The sequence below is a fragment of the Aureococcus anophagefferens genome (genome assembly GCF_000186865.1).
Source record: "Aureococcus anophagefferens unplaced genomic scaffold AURANscaffold_19, whole genome shotgun sequence".
Lineage (NCBI taxonomy): Eukaryota > Pelagophyceae > Pelagomonadales > Pelagomonadaceae > Aureococcus > Aureococcus anophagefferens.
Window position 1 is genome coordinate 723014 of NW_008705579.1, and position 16726 is coordinate 739739.

Consider the following 16726-nt stretch of genomic DNA (forward strand, 5'->3'; position numbering starts at 1 on the left):
CGTCCGCCGCGGGCGACCCCGCGGCCCAGTCCTCGTCGTCGAGCCACTGGGCCTCCGCCGGGCCCGGCAGCGCGTCGAGCCGCGTCCGCCACGCGTCCTTCCAGGCGCCGCGCGCCGCGGCGTCCGCCGGCGGCGGGCCCGGCGGCTGGGCCTGGACCAAACCGAGCCACGTGCCCCAGGAGTGCTGCTCCGAGAGCACGCAGCCGCCGCGCTTGTGCATGTCGTCGCGCTCGCGGCGGTGCGTCGCCGCGCAGGCGACGACGGCCTTCAAGGCCTTCGGCGGCCGCGGCAGCGCCGCGACCTGCAGCGCGACAAAGCCCGCCCACGACGACCCCACGAGCACGACGGACCCGTCGCAGAAGTCGAGCGCCGCGACGCGCTCCACGGCGTCCGCGGCGTCGGCCGTCTGCTCGGCGCCGTACTCGCGGTCCAGCACTCCTTCGCTCTCGCCGACGCCGCGGCAGTCCACGCGGACGACGGCGACGCCGCGCGCCGCAAAGTAGGGCCACGTCGCCGCGTCGTGCTCCGCCGTCGCGTCGGCGAAGCGGTAGGGCTCGACGCAGACGCAGGCCGGGCCCGGCGGCCCCGACGCCGGCCGCCAGACGCGGCACCGGAGCGGGCCCAGCGCGATGTCCTCGACGACGACGCCGACGGTCTCCGGGTCGTCGTCGTCCGCCTCCTCGGCGACCCCCGCGGCCCGCTTAGCGTCCGCGAGGGCCGCGAGCGCCGCGAGGTCCGGCGCCTGGACGAGGTCGCCGAGATCGAGGCGCACGCCGAGCGCGCCCAGCGACCGCTTCGCGACCTGGACCGCCAGCAGCGAGTTGCCGCCGACGCCGTTGAACGAGTCGCCGCGGCCGAGCGGCCGGCCGGCGCCGAGGTCGAGCACCGCGCGCCAGAGCTCGGCGACGGCGACCTCCGACGGCGTCGCCGGCGGCCCGCCGAGGGCCGCCTCGGCGCCGCCGGCGTTTGCGACGGCCTTGGGCGGGTCGGGCAGCGCCTTGCGGTCGACCTTGCCGTTGCCCGTCATCGGCAGCTTGTCCACGGCGACGAAGCGCGTCGGCACCATGTAGCGCGGGAGGGTCGCGGCGAGCGACGACCGCAGCGACGTTTCGAGGTAGGCGTCCAGGGGCGCGGGCGTCGCCGGCGCGCCGAACTCCTCCGCGCGCGCCGCGGCCTTGCGGTCCGCCGCGCGGAGCTCGTTCGTGTAGCTCGCCCACGGCCCGGCCGGCTCGCCGAAGCGCGCCGCGGAGAGCTCCACGAGGGGCGCGAAGCGCCGCTTCGCGGCGCCCTTGGGCTCGCCGCCCCGGCGCCGCGCGAAGAGGACGTCGAGCGCCGCGCCGCGCGCGCACGCGCCCGGGCCCGCGGCGCCCGCGGAGCGGCAGACCGCGACGTCGAAGCCCAACCTGTCGCCGAGCTCATAGAGGTCGTCGGGCTCGAGGCCCGGCTGGACCCGGGCGGCGACCTTGGCCTCCACGGCCAGCGCCTCCGCGCCGCGGTCCGCGCCGCTCTCGAGGAGCGCCAACAGCTCGCGCTCGAAGGCGAGGCGCGCGTCCGGCGCGCCCGCGAGCAGGTAGACGTCCTTCCCCTCCAACGCGGCCGCGACGGCGTCCGCGTCCTCGCCGTCCCAGGCGACGAAGGCCGGCGCGGCCTCGTAGGCGAGGGCGTCGCCGCCGGCCTTGGTGAGCCAGAGGTCGCCGCGGAACCCCGCGAACTCCGAGCGCACGCGGCCGCGCTTCACCTCGACGTCGACGCGGACGCAGCCGTCGCCGAGGGCGCCCGCTTTGAGCGCGTCGACGAAGAGCCGCTGGTCGATGAGCAGCTCCTTGTCGCGCGCGTAGGACAGGCGCGCGAGCCGCGCGAGCTCCGACGCGGACAAACCGTTCGCGTCCACCGGCGTGCAGTCCGCGCCGCAGGACGCGAGGCGGCCCGCGGACGCGGCCCGCCGCGCCTTGGCGAGCGCGAGCGCCGCGTGGAAGGGCGCCGCGACGCCGCGGTCCCGGAAGTCGCCGAGGAAGGCGACGCCGCCGGGCGCGAGCGCCTCGAGCATCGACCGGCAGACGCGTAAAGTATAGCGCGCGCCGGGGAAGTACATGGCGACGCCGTTGCAGACCACGGCGTCGCACGCTTCGTCGGCGAAGCGCCGCGCGTCGTGGGCGCCGCACTTGGCCAGGCGCGCCTTGGGCGCCTGCGCCCGGTACTTGTCCGCGCCGTCGAGCACGCGGCGCACGTAGCCCAGCGCCTCGCCCGAGAGGTCCGTGCCCACGTAGCGGTCGCACGACGGTAGAAGCCGCAGCATGATCATGCCGTTGCCGCAGCCGAGCTCGAGGATGCGCTTCGGGTGGCCGCAGCACTCGGCGACGCGCGCCTCCGTCCAGTCGGCCCACTCAGCGACCGTCGGCGGGTCGTGGATGTGGCCCGGGTCGAAGGAGTCGCCGTAGCCGCTAAAGTTGAGCGCCGGGTCGTCGGTGACGGCGTCGGCCGCCGCGTAGGCGCTGTCGTAGACCGCGCCCCACTCCTCGGCGACGTCCGCGTCCGCGTCGCCGTCGTCGTCGTCGTCGCCGTCGTCGCCGTCGTCCGGGCCGCGGTCGCCCTTGGCCTCGGCGCCGAAGTCGCCGCCCCAGGCGGGCCGCGGCACGACGTAGGCGACGAGCTCCTTGGCCTCGCTGCCCGGCGGCGCGCGCGCGGACACGGCCGCGGCGGCGACGGCCGGCGCGGAACTCAAAGCCGCCTCGACGTCGCCCAATTCCACCCGAAACCCGCGGATCTTGACCTGCGAGTCGATGCGGCCGAGGCACTCGAGGCGGCCGCAGGGGAGGCGCACGCAGAGGTCGCCCGTGCGGTAGAGGCGTTTGACGGAGCCGCCGGGGTGGCCCGGCGGCTGCCAGTACGCCGGCTCCACCAACGTCGCCGCGGGCGCGACGAAGCGGCCCTCGGACAGGTCCGGCCGGTGGAGGTAGCCCGGGCTGAGGCCGGAGCCGCCGAGCGCGAGCTCGCCGGGCACGCCCACGGGCCGGAGCTCGCCGTGGCCGTCGAGCACGTGCGCCGAGTTGTTGCGGCAGGGCGCGCCGACGCAGCCCACGGGGTAGAAGCCGTCCGTCGCCACGGCGTGGCGCGTCGACCAGATCGTCGCCTCCGTGGGGCCGTAGACGTTGAGCAGCGTCTTGACCTTGGGCGCGAGCGCGTTCGCGAGGTCGCCGGGCAGCGCCTCGCCGCCGCAGAGCGCGACGAGCTTCGCGTCGCCCATCCAGCCGTCGTCGACGAGCACGCGCCAGCTCGCGGGCGTCGCCTGCAGGACGTCGACGTCGAGGGCGTCGATGAGGTAGCGCAGCGCCGCCGGGTCGCGCGCCTCGTCCTCGCGCGCGACCGCGACGGCCGCGCCGACGATCAGGGGCAGGAAGAGCTCGAGACCGGCGATGTCGAAGCACACCGTCGTCACCGCCAGGAGCGTGCCCATGGCCGCCGCGTCGTCCACGAGCAGCCCGCCGCTCGCGACCTTCTTGAGGTTCGCGCCGCCGCCGACGTCCGAGCCCATGAGCAACTCCGACGCGTGCGACCGGAGCCGCCCGTCCGACGACCGCCCGCCGAGCTCGGGCACGTCCGCCGCGAAGCTCAACAGCAAATTCGTCAGCGACCCGTGGGCGATGGGCACGCCCTTGGGGCGGCCCGTGGAGCCGGACGTGAAGAGGCAGTAGGCGACGTCGTCGCGGGTGCACTTGGCCAGGCGCGTCCCGAACCAGCGCTCGGACGCGTCCTCGGCGTCTTCGTCGACGGGCAGCTCCTTCGTCAGGTCCAGCGTGCCCACGTCCAACTGGGCGAAGCCCGCGATCTTCGCGCCGAGGTCGCCCGCCGTGATCGTGACGACCGCCTTGGAATCCTCGAGCATGGCCTCCAACCGGTTCGTCGGGTAGACCTTGTCCAGCGGCACGTAGGCCGCGCCCGACGCGAGGACGCCGAGGAGGCCCGCGACGAGCTCGGGGCCCCGGTCGAGGAGCACGCCGACGTAGGAGCCCGGGCCCGCGCCGCGCTCGACGAGCGCGTCGGCGATCGCGCCCGCGGCGCGGAGCACGCGGCCGTAGGACCAGCGCTCGAAGCCGCCGCGGCCCTTGGAGACGACGACGGCCTCGCCGGCGCCGTCGAGGCCCGCGGCGAGGGCGACGAGGTGCGGCAGGCCCCGCGCGGGCACGTCGAGCGCCGGCGGCTGGAACGTGGTCTGGAGCGCCTCGAGCTCCGCCGGCGGCAGGTAGGCGAGGCGGGCCGCGGGCGCGTCCGCCGGCGCGCCGCGCAGGGCACCGAGGGCGCCGCCGACGTGGCCCGCGAGCCGGTCCGCGGCGCCGTCGTCCTTGGCGTCGGCCCGGCGCGCGGCGCGGACGGTTCCGTCGTCGGCGAACTCGACGACCCACTGCGCTTCGCCGGCCGCGAGGAGCGCCGTCGCCCAGGTCGCGAAGGCGCGGCGCGCCTCGGGGCCGCCGGCGGCGCCGACGCGGAGGATCGCGGCGTGGGCCGGCGCCTCCTCCGCGGCCGCGGCCGCGACGGCGGCCGCCGCGGGCGCGCCGGCGACGGCCGCGCGGCCCGCGGCGAGCCAGGCGCCGGCGGTGGCGTCCTGCAGGCCGGAGAGCTTGAGCGGCGCGACGGCGCCGCCGCGCGCGAGGCCCAGGAGGCCGTCCTCGAGGCCCACGTAGCGCCACATGACGAACGCGACCGCGGAAGCCGCGGCGCCGCCGCCGTCGCCGCGCGCGTCGTACGCCGCCCCGGACCAGGACCCGACGGCGACGGCCGGGGCCGCGCCGCCCTCGACGGCGACGCCGCCGGGCAGCACGTGCTCGCTCGAGGCCTTGTAGTGCCGGTAAAGCTCAGCGACATCGCCGAAACTTAACGCTCCGCTCGGCTGCGCGCCGCTTTCGTCGCCGGCGTCCTCGGACGCCTTCCTGGAGCCGCGCAACCAGCTCGTGAGCTTGCTGAGCGCCGACATGGTGTTCGGCGATCCGCAGCGGCGCTAGAAACGAGTGTAGACGGCCACAGCGTGTGCTGCAGCGGGCTGACGGGCTCGCGGCACCTCAAGTTGCGCGCGACTTCGGCAGAGACAGTGGTCCAGAAGGCCTGCAGGTTCAGCGGGCCGCCCGACATGCCCGCTCATTGGCCATCTCGACGTTCAAAGTTTCGGCGCGTGTTCGAAGAAGATTTCGACGCGCATCGGCGATTCCCGGCCGTTCGGGGGAAGTAACACTTGGAATAAGGCCGCGCGCGCCAGCCGCACCCGCGTCACATACTTAGAACCGCTGACCCTACTCGGCCTTGCGCGCCAGCCGCGTCCTTGCCACATACTTAGGGGCCCTACTCGGCCTTGCCGAAGACGTCGAGGAGCCAGGCGTAGTCGAAGGCGAGCTCGCGGAGGTAGCGGTAGCGGTCCGCGGCGGAGAAGTGGCCCGCGGCCATGTCCATCTTGAGGAGGACGTCGTCCGGGTTCGCGACGTCGTGGCGGAGGACCTGGGCCCACTTCGCCGGCTCCCAGTAGGCGACGCGCGGGTCGTTGAGGCCGGAGACGAGGAGCATCTTCGGGTACGTGACGCCCGGCGCGACGTTGTCGATGGGCGAGTACTCGAGCATGTACTGGAAGTACTTGGCGTTGTTCGGGTTGCCCCACTCCTCCCACTCCTCCGTCGTCAGCGGGATCGACGGGTCGCACATGGTGACCATGAGGTCGACGAAGGGCACGCCCGCGACGCACGCGCAGAACGCGTCCGGCGCCAGGTTCACCGCGTTGCCCACGAGGAGCCCGCCCGCGGACCGGCCCTCGCAGCTCATCTCGGACGCCACGCCCGTCGCCTTGAGGTGCGCCGCGACGTCGACGAAGTCGAAGAACGTGTTCTTCTTCGCGAGGTACTTGCCCTGCTGCTCGTACCACAGGTTGTGGCCCATCTCGCCGCCGCCGCGGACGTGCGCGATCGCGTAGCAGATGCCCCGGTCCACGAGCGCGAAGCGCGACGACGAGAAGGACGGGTCCATGCAGATGCCGTAGGAGCCGTAGCCGTAGAGGTGCGTGGGCATGGGCTCGCCCGCGACCCGCTTGTCCTTGCGCCAGAGCAGCGTCACGGGGATCTTCGTCGTCCCGTCGCGGCTCGGGACCTCGACGCGCTCCGTGGCGTAGAGGGCCTCGTCGTAGTTGGGCACGGGCTGGACTTTTACGGTTGTAAACGCCGTCGACGCGACGTCGTAGTCGAGCGTCGACGACGGCGTCGTCACGGACCCGTAGCGGACGCGGAGGACGCCGCCGTTGTCGAACTCCGCGTTCGCGCCGAGGGACGCGGTGAACGCGTCGGCGTCGAACTTGACGCGCGTCGCCGGGGCCGCGGCGACGGCGCCGTCGAGGGGCACGGTCCAGATCTGCGTGAAACCGTCCTCGCGGCCGCGGACGGCGACGAAGTCCTTGAACGCGCGCGGCGCGCCCAGGCTCCGCGACTCGTCGTGCGGGAGCACGGCGGCGCCCGCGCCGTCGCTCAGGAGCGCCCAGGTCCCCGGGGCGTCCTTGGACGCCTTGAAGAGCGCGCGGTTCCGGAAGCCGTCGACGTTCGACGTGAGGATCAGCGAGTTCGACGGCGCGTGCGACGCCGCGTCGTAGCGGACGCCGAACTCGCGCGGCCGCACGACCGTCGGCGCGCCGCCGCCGTCTTCTAGCGAGATGAAGCGCAGCTCCGTCGTCTCCTTGGACTCGGACTCGATGAAGATCGTCGAGCCGTCCGCGTCGCGCCAGCAGCCGACGTTGAACATCTCGTCGGGCTCCTCGAAGACGAGCGCGTCGTCGGCCTGGGGCGTGCCCAGCACGTGCTTCCAGACGCGGTAGGGCCGGTGGGCCGCGTCCTCCGTGACGTAGTAGAACTCTTTTTCGCTCGCCCAGGCGATGCCGCCGAGGGTCTTCGCGATCGTCTCGTCGGCGCCGTCGTTCGTCAGCTGCCGCACGACGACGTCGTAGGTCTCGTAGCCCGTGCCGTCGACGGCGAAGGCGACCTGGGAGCCGTCGGGCGACACCTCGACCTCGTGGACGTCGCACTGCTTCGGGTTCGGCAGCGTCTTGGCGACCTCGTTGACGTCGAGGTAGAGCTCGTCGGGGCCGCCGCCGACCTACCACACGCGTCGGTGACGATTTTTTCCCGGTCGAAAGCTCTCGAACATCGGGACGCCGCCGCCCGACGGGCCGCCGGAGGTACTGGCGGTAGCTCAGGCCCTTGACCGTGCGCGAGAAGTAGAGCCAGTCGCCGAGCTTGTAGGGCGGCGTGTCGTCGTCCTCCTGCACGCGGCTCAGCAGCTCGTCGTAGAGCTTCGCGCGGAAGGCGGCGAGGTGGCCCGTCGCCGCCTCCGTAAACGCGTTCTCCGCGCGGAGGTGCGCGAGGATCGTCTCGTCCGTGCGGCTGTCGTCGCGGAGCCAGAAGTAGTTGTCGACGAGCGTCGCGGGCGGGTCCATGGGCTCGACGCCGCGGTCCTCGCCGGCGACGACGCCGAACTTGACGGCCTTGGGCACGCGCGCGGCGACGGGCGGCTTCAGGCGCTCCGCGGAGGCGGTCGAAAGCCCGCGAGACTCGTGCATGACCATGGCGCCCGAGAGGGCGCCCATGGCCAAGCGGCGGGCCACCACATTGCCCATGCTCATGCAGGCAGCGCGGCGCGGGTGCACGCGCCAGACACTTCAGCTCTCCGCGCGCCGCGGCGATTAGGGGTCGTTGACCTTCAACTTGCAGTCGCCGCAGCGGTTAGCTATCCACCAATGGGCAGCAAGTCCAAGGCGTCGGCGTCGTCGGCGTCGAAGGAGGAGAAGCGCGAGTCGAAGCAGGTGCGGCTCCTCGAGGAGGCCAAGGCGAAGCTCGAGTGCAAGGTCGACATGCTCGCGACGATGGTGGCCATGAAGGACGAGTGCCTCAAGGCGTCGGACGAGCGGCTCCTCGCCCTCAAGTGGGAGCTGCTCGCGAACCACCGCGGCGACGAGGAGAAGCTCCACGCCCTGGCCCAAACATTGCGCGAGCGCTGCCACGGCTGGGGCGGCGAGGCGCCCGCGGACGGCACGCGCGCGGTGGCGACCTTGGTCGTCGTCCGCGAGGACGCGGTCGAAAAACAGTTCCGGGGCAGCCCGGAGCTGCCCTGCGACGCCTTCGCCGACGGGCTCGCGGAGGTGCTGCCCGAGTTCCGCCGCGACTACCTCGCGGCCGTCGCGGCGAACTTCGGCCAGTCCGTCCGCGTCGAGAATTTCCTCGCGAGCTGCCGCGACGCGTACGTCGACGTGCTCCGCAAGCAGAGCGCCAACGCGTCGTCGCGGAGCGGCGGCCGCGTCGGCCGCGCGGCGCACAGCGCCCTCGCGGCCGGCGACGGCGGCCGCGGCCGCATGCTCGACGCGCCCGGCGACGACGACTCCGAGCCCGAGGCGCCCCTCGCCCAGGCGCCGCCGCCGGCCGCCGCCGAGGCGCCGCCCGCCGAGGCGCCCGCGGAGGCGCCCGCCGCGGCGCCCGCGCCCGACCCGTCGACGGCGGGCCTCGTCCTCGCGTCGCCCGCGGGCTCGAGCCCGGAGGCGAAGAAGAAGAAGAAGTCCATGTTCGGCTTCTTCAAGAAGTAAGCTCTGCAAGCCCGTTAGCCCCCCCGCCCTAGAAGGGCGGCGCCCCGCCGAGGCTCGAGCCCGCGGCCTCGCCGAGCGCGCCGCCGACGGTCCACGCCGCGGAGAAGAGGAGGCCCGTGACGACCGCGACGACGGCGTTGAGCGCGACGGTCGTCGGCCTACGAAGCGCGACGGTGACGACGTTCCATTGGTTTCCCGCCCCAAATCTCTCGAAAATCGTCGCGGCCACAGGACGCCGTCGTCGGCAGGTTCAGGTCCGTCTCGTCGTCGTTGAGGATGTCGATGTTGTAATCCTTCAATTGCTGCCCGAGGTCCCGCAATTCCGCGATGCGCTCGACCTCGGCCGCGTCCGTGACGTCGCCGCCCGCGGCCTCGAAGCGCACGTTGAGGCCCGCGTCCGCGAGCTTGGCGTAGGACGCGTAGGCCGCGTCGAGGTCGTCGCTCCGCGTCGCGTAGGTCTTGACGAGGCCCGCGCCGTTGCGGTGCGCCTTCATCATCAACGCCTCGGCCTCCCCCGGGTCGAGGCGCAGCTCCTTGACCAGGATCTCCTGCACGCGGGCGCGCTTGTTGACGCCGTCGTTGAGCAGCACGAGCGACACCTCCGTCGCGTTCTGGTCCACGCACTGGCGGAGCACGGCGTCGCGCTTCTGCCGGCTCCGCGCCGCGTCCTTCTCCGCGCGCTTCGACGTCCGGAGCGCCTCCTTCCGCTCGTCCTCGGCCGCGCGGCGCTCCCGGTCCTCGGCCGCGAGCAGCTCGTACTCCTTCTCGTCCGCCGCGATCTCCTTGCGCAGCTGCTCCACCTCCTTGAGCAGGGTCAGCTGCTCGATCTCCGCCTTGAGGCGCGTCGCCTCGTCGGACACGGCGCGCGCGACCGTGCGCAGCGGCGCCCGCCGCGTCGTCGACGGCACGAGCGCGGCGACGACGCGGCCATGCTTCGGCAAGCGAGCACCGGCGCAGGCACAAAGAGTCAACCAACTCGTTGAACACGATTTGCAGCCCGTAAATTAGATCAGCGGTGCTGCGGGAACGACGCTGCAGGCGTGGAGGCCTCGCGTTTTTGGTGCGCCCCTCTAGCACGCGGCGGCCTCCCCCTCCCCGGCGGCGAGGAGGTCGTCCTGCTGGCGGTCGAGGTGCAGCGCGTAGGGCCGGTCGCGGAGCGCGGCGCGGTTGACGAACTCGGCGTAGGAGATCTTGCCGTCGTGGGCGACGTCGTAGAGGTCGCAGAGGGCGCGCGTCTCCTCGCCCGAGACGACGACGCCGAACTTGGTGAGCGCGTCCGCGAGCTCGTCGAAGGAGATGAAGCCCGTCCGGTGCGTGTCGAGCGATAGGAACGCGGCCCGCAGCGAGTCGACGCGGCTCTCCAGGGCCTGGGCGAAGGCGACGTCGATCTTCTCGAGGTGCGACAGCGCGACCGTCGACGGCGGCGACGGCGGCCCCGCGGGCGGCGGGCTCGGCGGCGGCGGCACCTGGGCAGGAAAAGGGTGCGACATTCCCAACTTCAAAGGCTCCTTTCGCGGCCGTTTTCCGCTCGTTTCGGCTAATTTTTGGACGAGCGATCATCTCTCGGAGCGCTCTCGAAGCGTGGGTGCTGGTTTCGAAACGCGCGCGCGCGGAACACTCACGTTGAAGCGACGTTGAATCACCCTTGTCCCGCCCCGGGCGGCACGCCCGAGCGGTGGTACGCGCGTGCGAAGGCGTCGTAGGCGAGCCGCGCCGCGCCCCGGTGGCCCGCGAAGCGATCCAGGATGTCCTGGGCGTCACCGACGTCCAGGTCGAACTGGAGCAGGCGGCGGAAGACGACCTGCATGTCGAGCGCCGTGATGAACCCGTTGTTGGTCTCGTCGAGGTAGCGGTAGGCCTCGCGCGCCGTCGCGTAGCGCTCCGTGCACTTGGACACGAGCATCTCGATCTTCTGGTCCGTCGTCGAGAAGCACGCCATGGGTGTTGTTCGAGCGCAGCTCTCGGGCAGCACCGGAGCTTTGAAATCGCGCCGAACCTGAAATCAAACTGCGCGCGCTTGCTTGAACCAGAAGTAAAAGGCTGCCCCGTTCCGATGATGGCGCTCCTCCTCCGCGTCCTCTGCCTCGTCCCGGCGGTCCGCGCCTACCTGCCCGTGTTCATGATGCACGGCATCGGGTCCGGGTCCGGCGAGATGGACACGATCCGGGAGCTGGCGGAGGCGGCCCACCCGGGCACGGTGCTGACGAGCTTCAAGCTCTACGAGGACCTCCCCGACGGCCTGACGAACCTCAACGACCAGGCCGCCGCCGTCGCCGGCGCCGTGCGCGCCGCCGTCGCCGCGAACGCGACGCTCTACGCCGAGGGGTACCACGTCGTCTGCAAGAGCCAGGGCGGCTTGATCTGTCGCGCGGCGCTGATGCTGATGGACGACCACGCCGCGAGGACCTTCGTGTCCCTCGCGGGCCCCCAGGCCGGCGTCTTCGGCCCCGACTTCTTCAAGGACGTCGTCCACGACGTGCCCCTCCTCGAGAACGTCACGGCACAGGAGGCGTACCACGTCGCGTACACGTGGGCGGGCCAGAAATTGTCCGTCGCGAACATGTGGCGCGACCCGAACCACCTCGACGACTGCGGCCTCTTCGACCACTGCTTCGACGAGGGCAACGTCTTCCTGCCCAACTTCCTGGACAAGGCGACGGCGGCCATGAAGGCCAACTTCCTGCGGCTCGAGAAGGTCGTCCTCTGCGTCGGGTCCGGCCCGGCCTACGACGGCGGCATCGAGCCCTGGCAGAGCGCCGTCTTCGGCGCCGCCGACGCGTCGGGGGCCATCGCGCCCATGGAGGACCAGGACTTTTACGCGACCGACGCCTTCGGGCTGCGGACGCTCGCGGAGTCGGGCCGGTTGAACGTGACGGTCGTGCCGAACGCGTCCCACGGGTCCTGGACGGGCGACCGCGCCACCATCGCGGCCTACGTGCTGCCCCACCTCACCTAAGCGCGCCGTTTACTGCGCGGCCTTCTTGCGGGCCTTCATGAAGTCGGCGAAGGAGCCCGGCGGGTTGAGCGTCGCCGGCGGCGGCGCGAGCGCGCGCGTCGCGGGCTCCGGCTCGCGCGGCGGCTTGGGCTTGGGCTTGAGCGTCGCCGGCGGCGGCGCCTTCGGGAGGACCGCCGCGGGCTTCCGCGGCGGCTCCGGCAGGGGCACGAGCTCCTCCTCCTCGAGCGCGAGCAGCGCGCGCTCGTCGCGCGCGGTCAGCTCCGCGAGGAACGCGGCGATCCAGCCGACGCGCACGACGATGCCGTGCTGGGCGAAGTGGGCGAGCTCGCCGCACTCGTTGCCCATGATGAAGGTGCGGTAGAACTTCTCCATGTCGCGGTCGAAGCGGCCGCCGCCGCGCATCGCGATCGCGCGCGCGGCGAGGTGGGACCGCACGGTCTTGATGCCGCCCTTCTTCAGCGAGAAGGCGCCGTCGGCCGTCTTGTGGCCCGTCGTCAGGATCTCGTACTTGCGCTTCCAGTTCGTGAAGCCGCAGTTCGTGTAGTGGAGGACGACGGGGCAGTAGACGTAGTCCATCGTCGCCGTGAGGGGCGTCTCGCCCTCGCTGGTGCCCATGCGGTGCACGCCCAGCGGGACCGGCGGCTTGCGCGGGTGGAGCCGCGCCGCGGCCTTGCCGTTCGAGTAGGCGTTGAAGTGCATGAACGTCTCGGGCTCCTTCTTCTTCTTGCCGTCGTCCGAGTCCTTCTTCTTCGTCTTCGCGTCGGCGTCGGAGTCGCTGTCCGACGACTCCTCGCCGTCGTCGCTGGACACGGACGTCTTGTCGGAGTCATCGTCGTCCTTGGGCTCCGGGAGGTCGAGCTCGAGGTCGCGCGACATCTGGATGCGGCGGCGGACGACGGGCGTGTTGATGCCCGGCAGCCACTCGTTCTCGAAGAGCTCGCTGTCGTCGTGGCCCTTGCGCCGCCGCCGCGCCATGTAGCGGTAGCGCTTGTCCCGCGCGCGGAGCGCGCGGTTCCGCTTCTTGTCGTTCGACGCGTGGTCGACCTGGGCGGGAAACGGGTGATTCGACGTCGATGCAACGCGAGTGGTCCGCGCGCGCGCGTTCCCCCAAAAAGCATTCACGCGTCGAGACCGTTCCGAGAGATGATCGCTCGTCCAAAAATCAGCCGAAACGAGTGGAAACCGGCCGAGAGAGGAGCCTTTGAAGTTGGGCACGTCGCGCCCTCTTCCCGCGCCGCGGTCGACCGCGTCCTGGTACCGCTTCTCCGCGACGTGGTCGTCGTCGCCGCCGGCGAAGAGGGCCTCGTTGACCTTGAAGAGGCTCACCTCCTTGAAGAAGTCGCCGACCTCGAGCGTCTCCGGGACGCACTCCAAATTGTGGAAGTGGACCTGCTCGACGGCGTCCGGCACCTGGGCGGCACGAGGGTGAGACATTCCCAGAGGCTCTCCTCTCGGCCAGTTTCCGCTCGTTTTGGCTGATCTTTGGACGAACGGTCATCTCTCGGAGCGGCCCCGAATCGTCAAGATCCAATCTCCGGGACGATCGCGCGCGGAACGCTCATGCTTGAAGCGACGTTGAATCACCCTTCGTCGGCGGCGTCCGGCGCGTCCGCGAAGAACGCCGGCGCGTCCGTCCGGTACTTTTGCTCCGGGAAATACAGGAGCTCGTCGGCGTCGACGTGGAGGATCCAGTCGAAGTGGAGCTCCGCGGCGTCGTTGCAGGCGCGCTCGATGACGAGCTGCTGCCGCGCTTGGACGTCACGGACCTCCTCGTGCCACTTGACGGCGTCGCGCGCGGCCTTCTGCAGCGGGTTCGGCGCGCTGCGCACGAGGCCGAAGGGCCCGCCCATGGGCGGCGCGTCCTCCGCCGTCTTGTAGTCGCGGCCGTGGACGAAGAGGCGGTTCCGGCCGGACCGCTCCTCGTCGCGCCACCAGGCCGCGTCGCACCTGTGGACGACGGCGAAGCGGAGCCGGTGGCTCGAGCCGGGCACGGCGACCTTGCGCGTCCAGCGCTCGGCGACGGCGATGGCGTCGGCCTCCCTGGGGTCGTCGGGCGCGTCGAAGAAGAAGAAGATGCGCTCGAAGCCGATGCCGAAGTGGTAGCGGCAGAAGCTGTCGAGCGTGGACGCGGGCGCGCCGCGGACGAGCATGGCGATGCAGAGCCGGGGCCGGTCCCGGAAGTGGCGCTGCTGGCGGCCCTCGTCGATGCGGTACTGGGCGACGCCGCTGCGCCGGTACGCGCCGTCGGCCTCGACGCGCGCGTTCCGGCCTCTGCCGGGCCCGTCGCGCGCGGCCTCGAGGCACAGCGCGTCGATGGTCGGCGTCGAGCCGTCGGGCGCGTCGCCGCTCGCGCTCCAGCGCCGCAGCCAGGGGATCGTCGGCGCCAGGGGCACGCCGTCCTCGTCGTGCGTCGGCGCGAGCGGCCGGTTCCGGTACGGGCCGAACCACCGGAGCGAGTCCTCGGGGCAGGGCTCGACGTGCCAGTCGACGCCGGCCTCCTCGACGCGCAGGATCGACTCCGTGTAGGCCCAATGGCTCTTGAGCAGCGCCAGGTCCTCGTCGCCGCCGACGCGCTCCACGAGCGTGCCCAGGTTCGGGTGGCCCACCGAGTCGCCCTCGATGCAGACGTAGGCCTTCTTGTTGTTGCAGCGGCAGCCCCAGAGCTCCGGCGCGCCGAAGACGAGCCACGTGCCGCCCTTGGCCTTCTTCACGTCGGCGATGAAGTGTTGGTCCTTCTGGAGCGTCGCGACGATCTGCGCCTTGGCCTCCGGCCGCTCGCGCACGGCCATGCGCGGCGAGAAGGCGCATTTCCAGACCTCGTACCGGCCCTTCCCGAGGCCGACCTTGCGCAGGCCGCGCTCCAGCGACGACGGCAGCGCGTCGGGCGCCATCGCGAGGGAAAGAGGCCTACTTCCTCGCTTCACGCGACGACGGAGAGCTCGGGCTGCCTCTTTTGCTCTCCACCAATGAGTGCAACATCGCGATGCATCGACCTCAGCTGCTGGCGAGCGGGCATGGACAAGAGGTAGGCCCGCAGCTGCGCGAATTGCCGTTGGCGAGCGCATATGGACAAGAGGTAGGCTCGCGCGCTGCAAGCTACATACATGGCCCACCCGGGCCAGCCCATGCCGACGCTCGACTCGCCGGAGATGCTGCTGCTGCGCAGCGAGTGCGCCACCGACGACGCGCCCTGGCTGCCGAGCGACGTCTGGCTGCCGCAGGCGAAGCGCGGCGCCTGGGGCGGCGGCGCCGGCACGGGCGCGGCCATCGAGCCCGTCTTCAACGCGGGCCGCCTGCCGTTCTGCTGCGTCGTCTGCAAGCGCGGCGGCCTCACGGGCACGAAGCTCATCCAGTGCGGCCGGTGCAAGGTCGCGCGCTACTGCTGCAAAGCGCACGCCAGGGCGCACTGGCCCGCGCACAAGCACTGCTGCGCCGCGCTCGCGGGGCTCGCCAAGCCCGCGGCGGAGGCCGACTGGCGCGCGTCGCTCGTCGCCGCGCGGCTCGCGCTGCGCCGCCTGCCCGAGGGCGACGACGCGCTGCAGAGCTGGCTGCACCAGCCGCGCTGCGCCGTCTGCGGCGACGCGGCGAGCCCCCTGAAGCGGTGCCAGCGGTGCCACGGCGCCGCGTTCTGCGACCGCCACCGCGACGCGGCGCACGAGCGAGCGTCCTGCGACGCCGCCATGCTCGAGATCGCGTGCTTCGGCATGATCTCGGACATGGGCGCGCCGTTGACGATCGCGTCGCGGTCGCCCGCGCGAGCGCCGCTGCCCGGCGGCTGGAAGGCCTACTTCGACATGAAGATCTGGGACTTCGAGGTGCCGGCCTACATCCTGAGCATGGGCCCGCCGGCGGCCATGCTCACGGAGGGCCTGTCGCTGCCGCTGCTCGTCGTCCGCTTCCTCGAGCGGAGGGACGTCCCGGCGTCGCTCGTCGTCCACGTCGTCGGCGCGGCGGCGCCGGAGCTCGTGGGCCTGCACCGCCTCCGGGAGATCTTCGCCTGGCTCCCCCGCGTCGACGAGCTCCGCGTCCAGTTCGTCGGCCCGGACCTCGCGCGCGACCGGGCCGAGGCGCGCGCGCCCGACGAGCGCGACGGCGGGTCTGTGAAGCCCGTCTTCTTCAGCGAGACGCGGGCCTACTACCACGACGCGCGGCGCCGCCTCCGAACGCCGACGATCGTCCTCGCGCAGCACGGCGGCCTCCACGACCCGCTCTTCGCCGCGGCGTGGGCGCCGACGCTCGACCTGCTCCTCGACGAGGGCGCGCCGTGCGTCTTCACGGGCTACAACGAGGCCGAGGGCGCCGCGGACGCCGCCGTGCTCCGGGAGCGCGGCGCGAAGTTCGTCGCGGACGCCCACCTGAACCCGTTCCGCGGGCTGCGGCCCTACAGCGAGGTGGCGGGGTGCGCCGCGGAGTTCTACCACGTCAACGCCTACGCGTGCTGCGTCGAGGGCCGCGCGCAATAAAAGCCTCGAGGGGCCGGCCGAATTCGCCCTCTCCGAGAGTCGCACGCGCGCGCTTACATGTCCGGAATCGGCAGCTCGTGCTCCCGCGCGCTCCCCAAGTGCATATACACTAGTACTGGGTGCTGGCCTCCAAAGGGGCCGAGACTTCGGAGGAACTATGTGCGAGCAGAGGGGTCGTGGGAGGTGTCGAGATTCGCGAGTCCCCGTCGGGCGAGAGTGAGAGTTCGCCGACCCCCGGCCAAGTCGATCAGGCATTTGGCACCAGCTTGACGGCTTTTCAGAATTGCTCAGGCATCACCGTCCTAAGGTGGTGCGCACGCTCCTTAGTTCGGGTTCGCGTTCGGTAAAAAGTCTACGTTGTCCTATAAAAGAACGCGCTCCAGGATACGACCAAAAGGCGCCCCGGCGCTGCTAGGGGGTTTTGTAAAACACCGAGTTACGAGAAGGCGGTCTACGGCAACACGATGTTAGCGAGGTAGTCGATGAAGTCGTCGCCCGACGCCATCGGCGGCGGCCCCGACAAGGCGACGGCGACGGCGGCGCTGCGCGCGATTGTAAAATCGTTAAAACATCCTCGACGCGGCGTCCTCACGAGCGCCGACGTGCGCGCCATCGCCCGTCGCGCGCGGCGCAACGGCGGTGCCGTGGTCGTGTCCGACTGCGACGGCATCGGCGTGCTGCGGTTCGTGCTCAACCTGCTCAAAATTCGTG

The 16726-nt window shown here is 72.0% G+C and overlaps 4 protein-coding genes across 4 annotated transcripts; 2 read left to right on the plus strand and 2 right to left on the minus strand.

The window, feature by feature from the left end:
* Positions 1–2755: 2755 nt before the first annotated feature.
* Positions 2756–3940, minus strand: AURANDRAFT_30124 (hypothetical protein; the record flags this gene model as incomplete). Its single annotated transcript, XM_009041191.1, has 2 exons — positions 2756–3496; positions 3596–3940. Coding segments are annotated over 2 exons (1086 nt in total), but the record flags the coding sequence as incomplete, so codon positions are not given.
* Positions 3941–5331: 1391 nt separating this feature from the next.
* Positions 5332–7456, minus strand: AURANDRAFT_59283 (hypothetical protein; the record flags this gene model as incomplete). Its single annotated transcript, XM_009041190.1, has 4 exons — positions 5332–6324; positions 6373–6531; positions 6565–7116; positions 7187–7456. The coding sequence occupies 4 exons, from the start codon at positions 7454–7456 to the stop codon at positions 5332–5334; spliced, it is 1974 nt and encodes a 657-aa protein (XP_009039438.1).
* A 3196-nt stretch (positions 7457–10652) lies between these two features.
* Positions 10653–11552, plus strand: AURANDRAFT_30110 (hypothetical protein; the record flags this gene model as incomplete). The annotated part of the gene is made up of 1 exon (XM_009041183.1): positions 10653–11552. One exon carries the CDS (start codon positions 10653–10655, stop codon positions 11550–11552), a length of 900 nt encoding a protein of 299 aa, XP_009039431.1.
* A 3104-nt stretch (positions 11553–14656) lies between these two features.
* Positions 14657–16015, plus strand: AURANDRAFT_66126 (hypothetical protein; the record flags this gene model as incomplete). The annotated part of the gene is made up of 1 exon (XM_009041184.1): positions 14657–16015. One exon carries the CDS (start codon positions 14657–14659, stop codon positions 16013–16015), a length of 1359 nt encoding a protein of 452 aa, XP_009039432.1.
* Between the last annotated feature and the right edge of the window lie 711 nt (positions 16016–16726).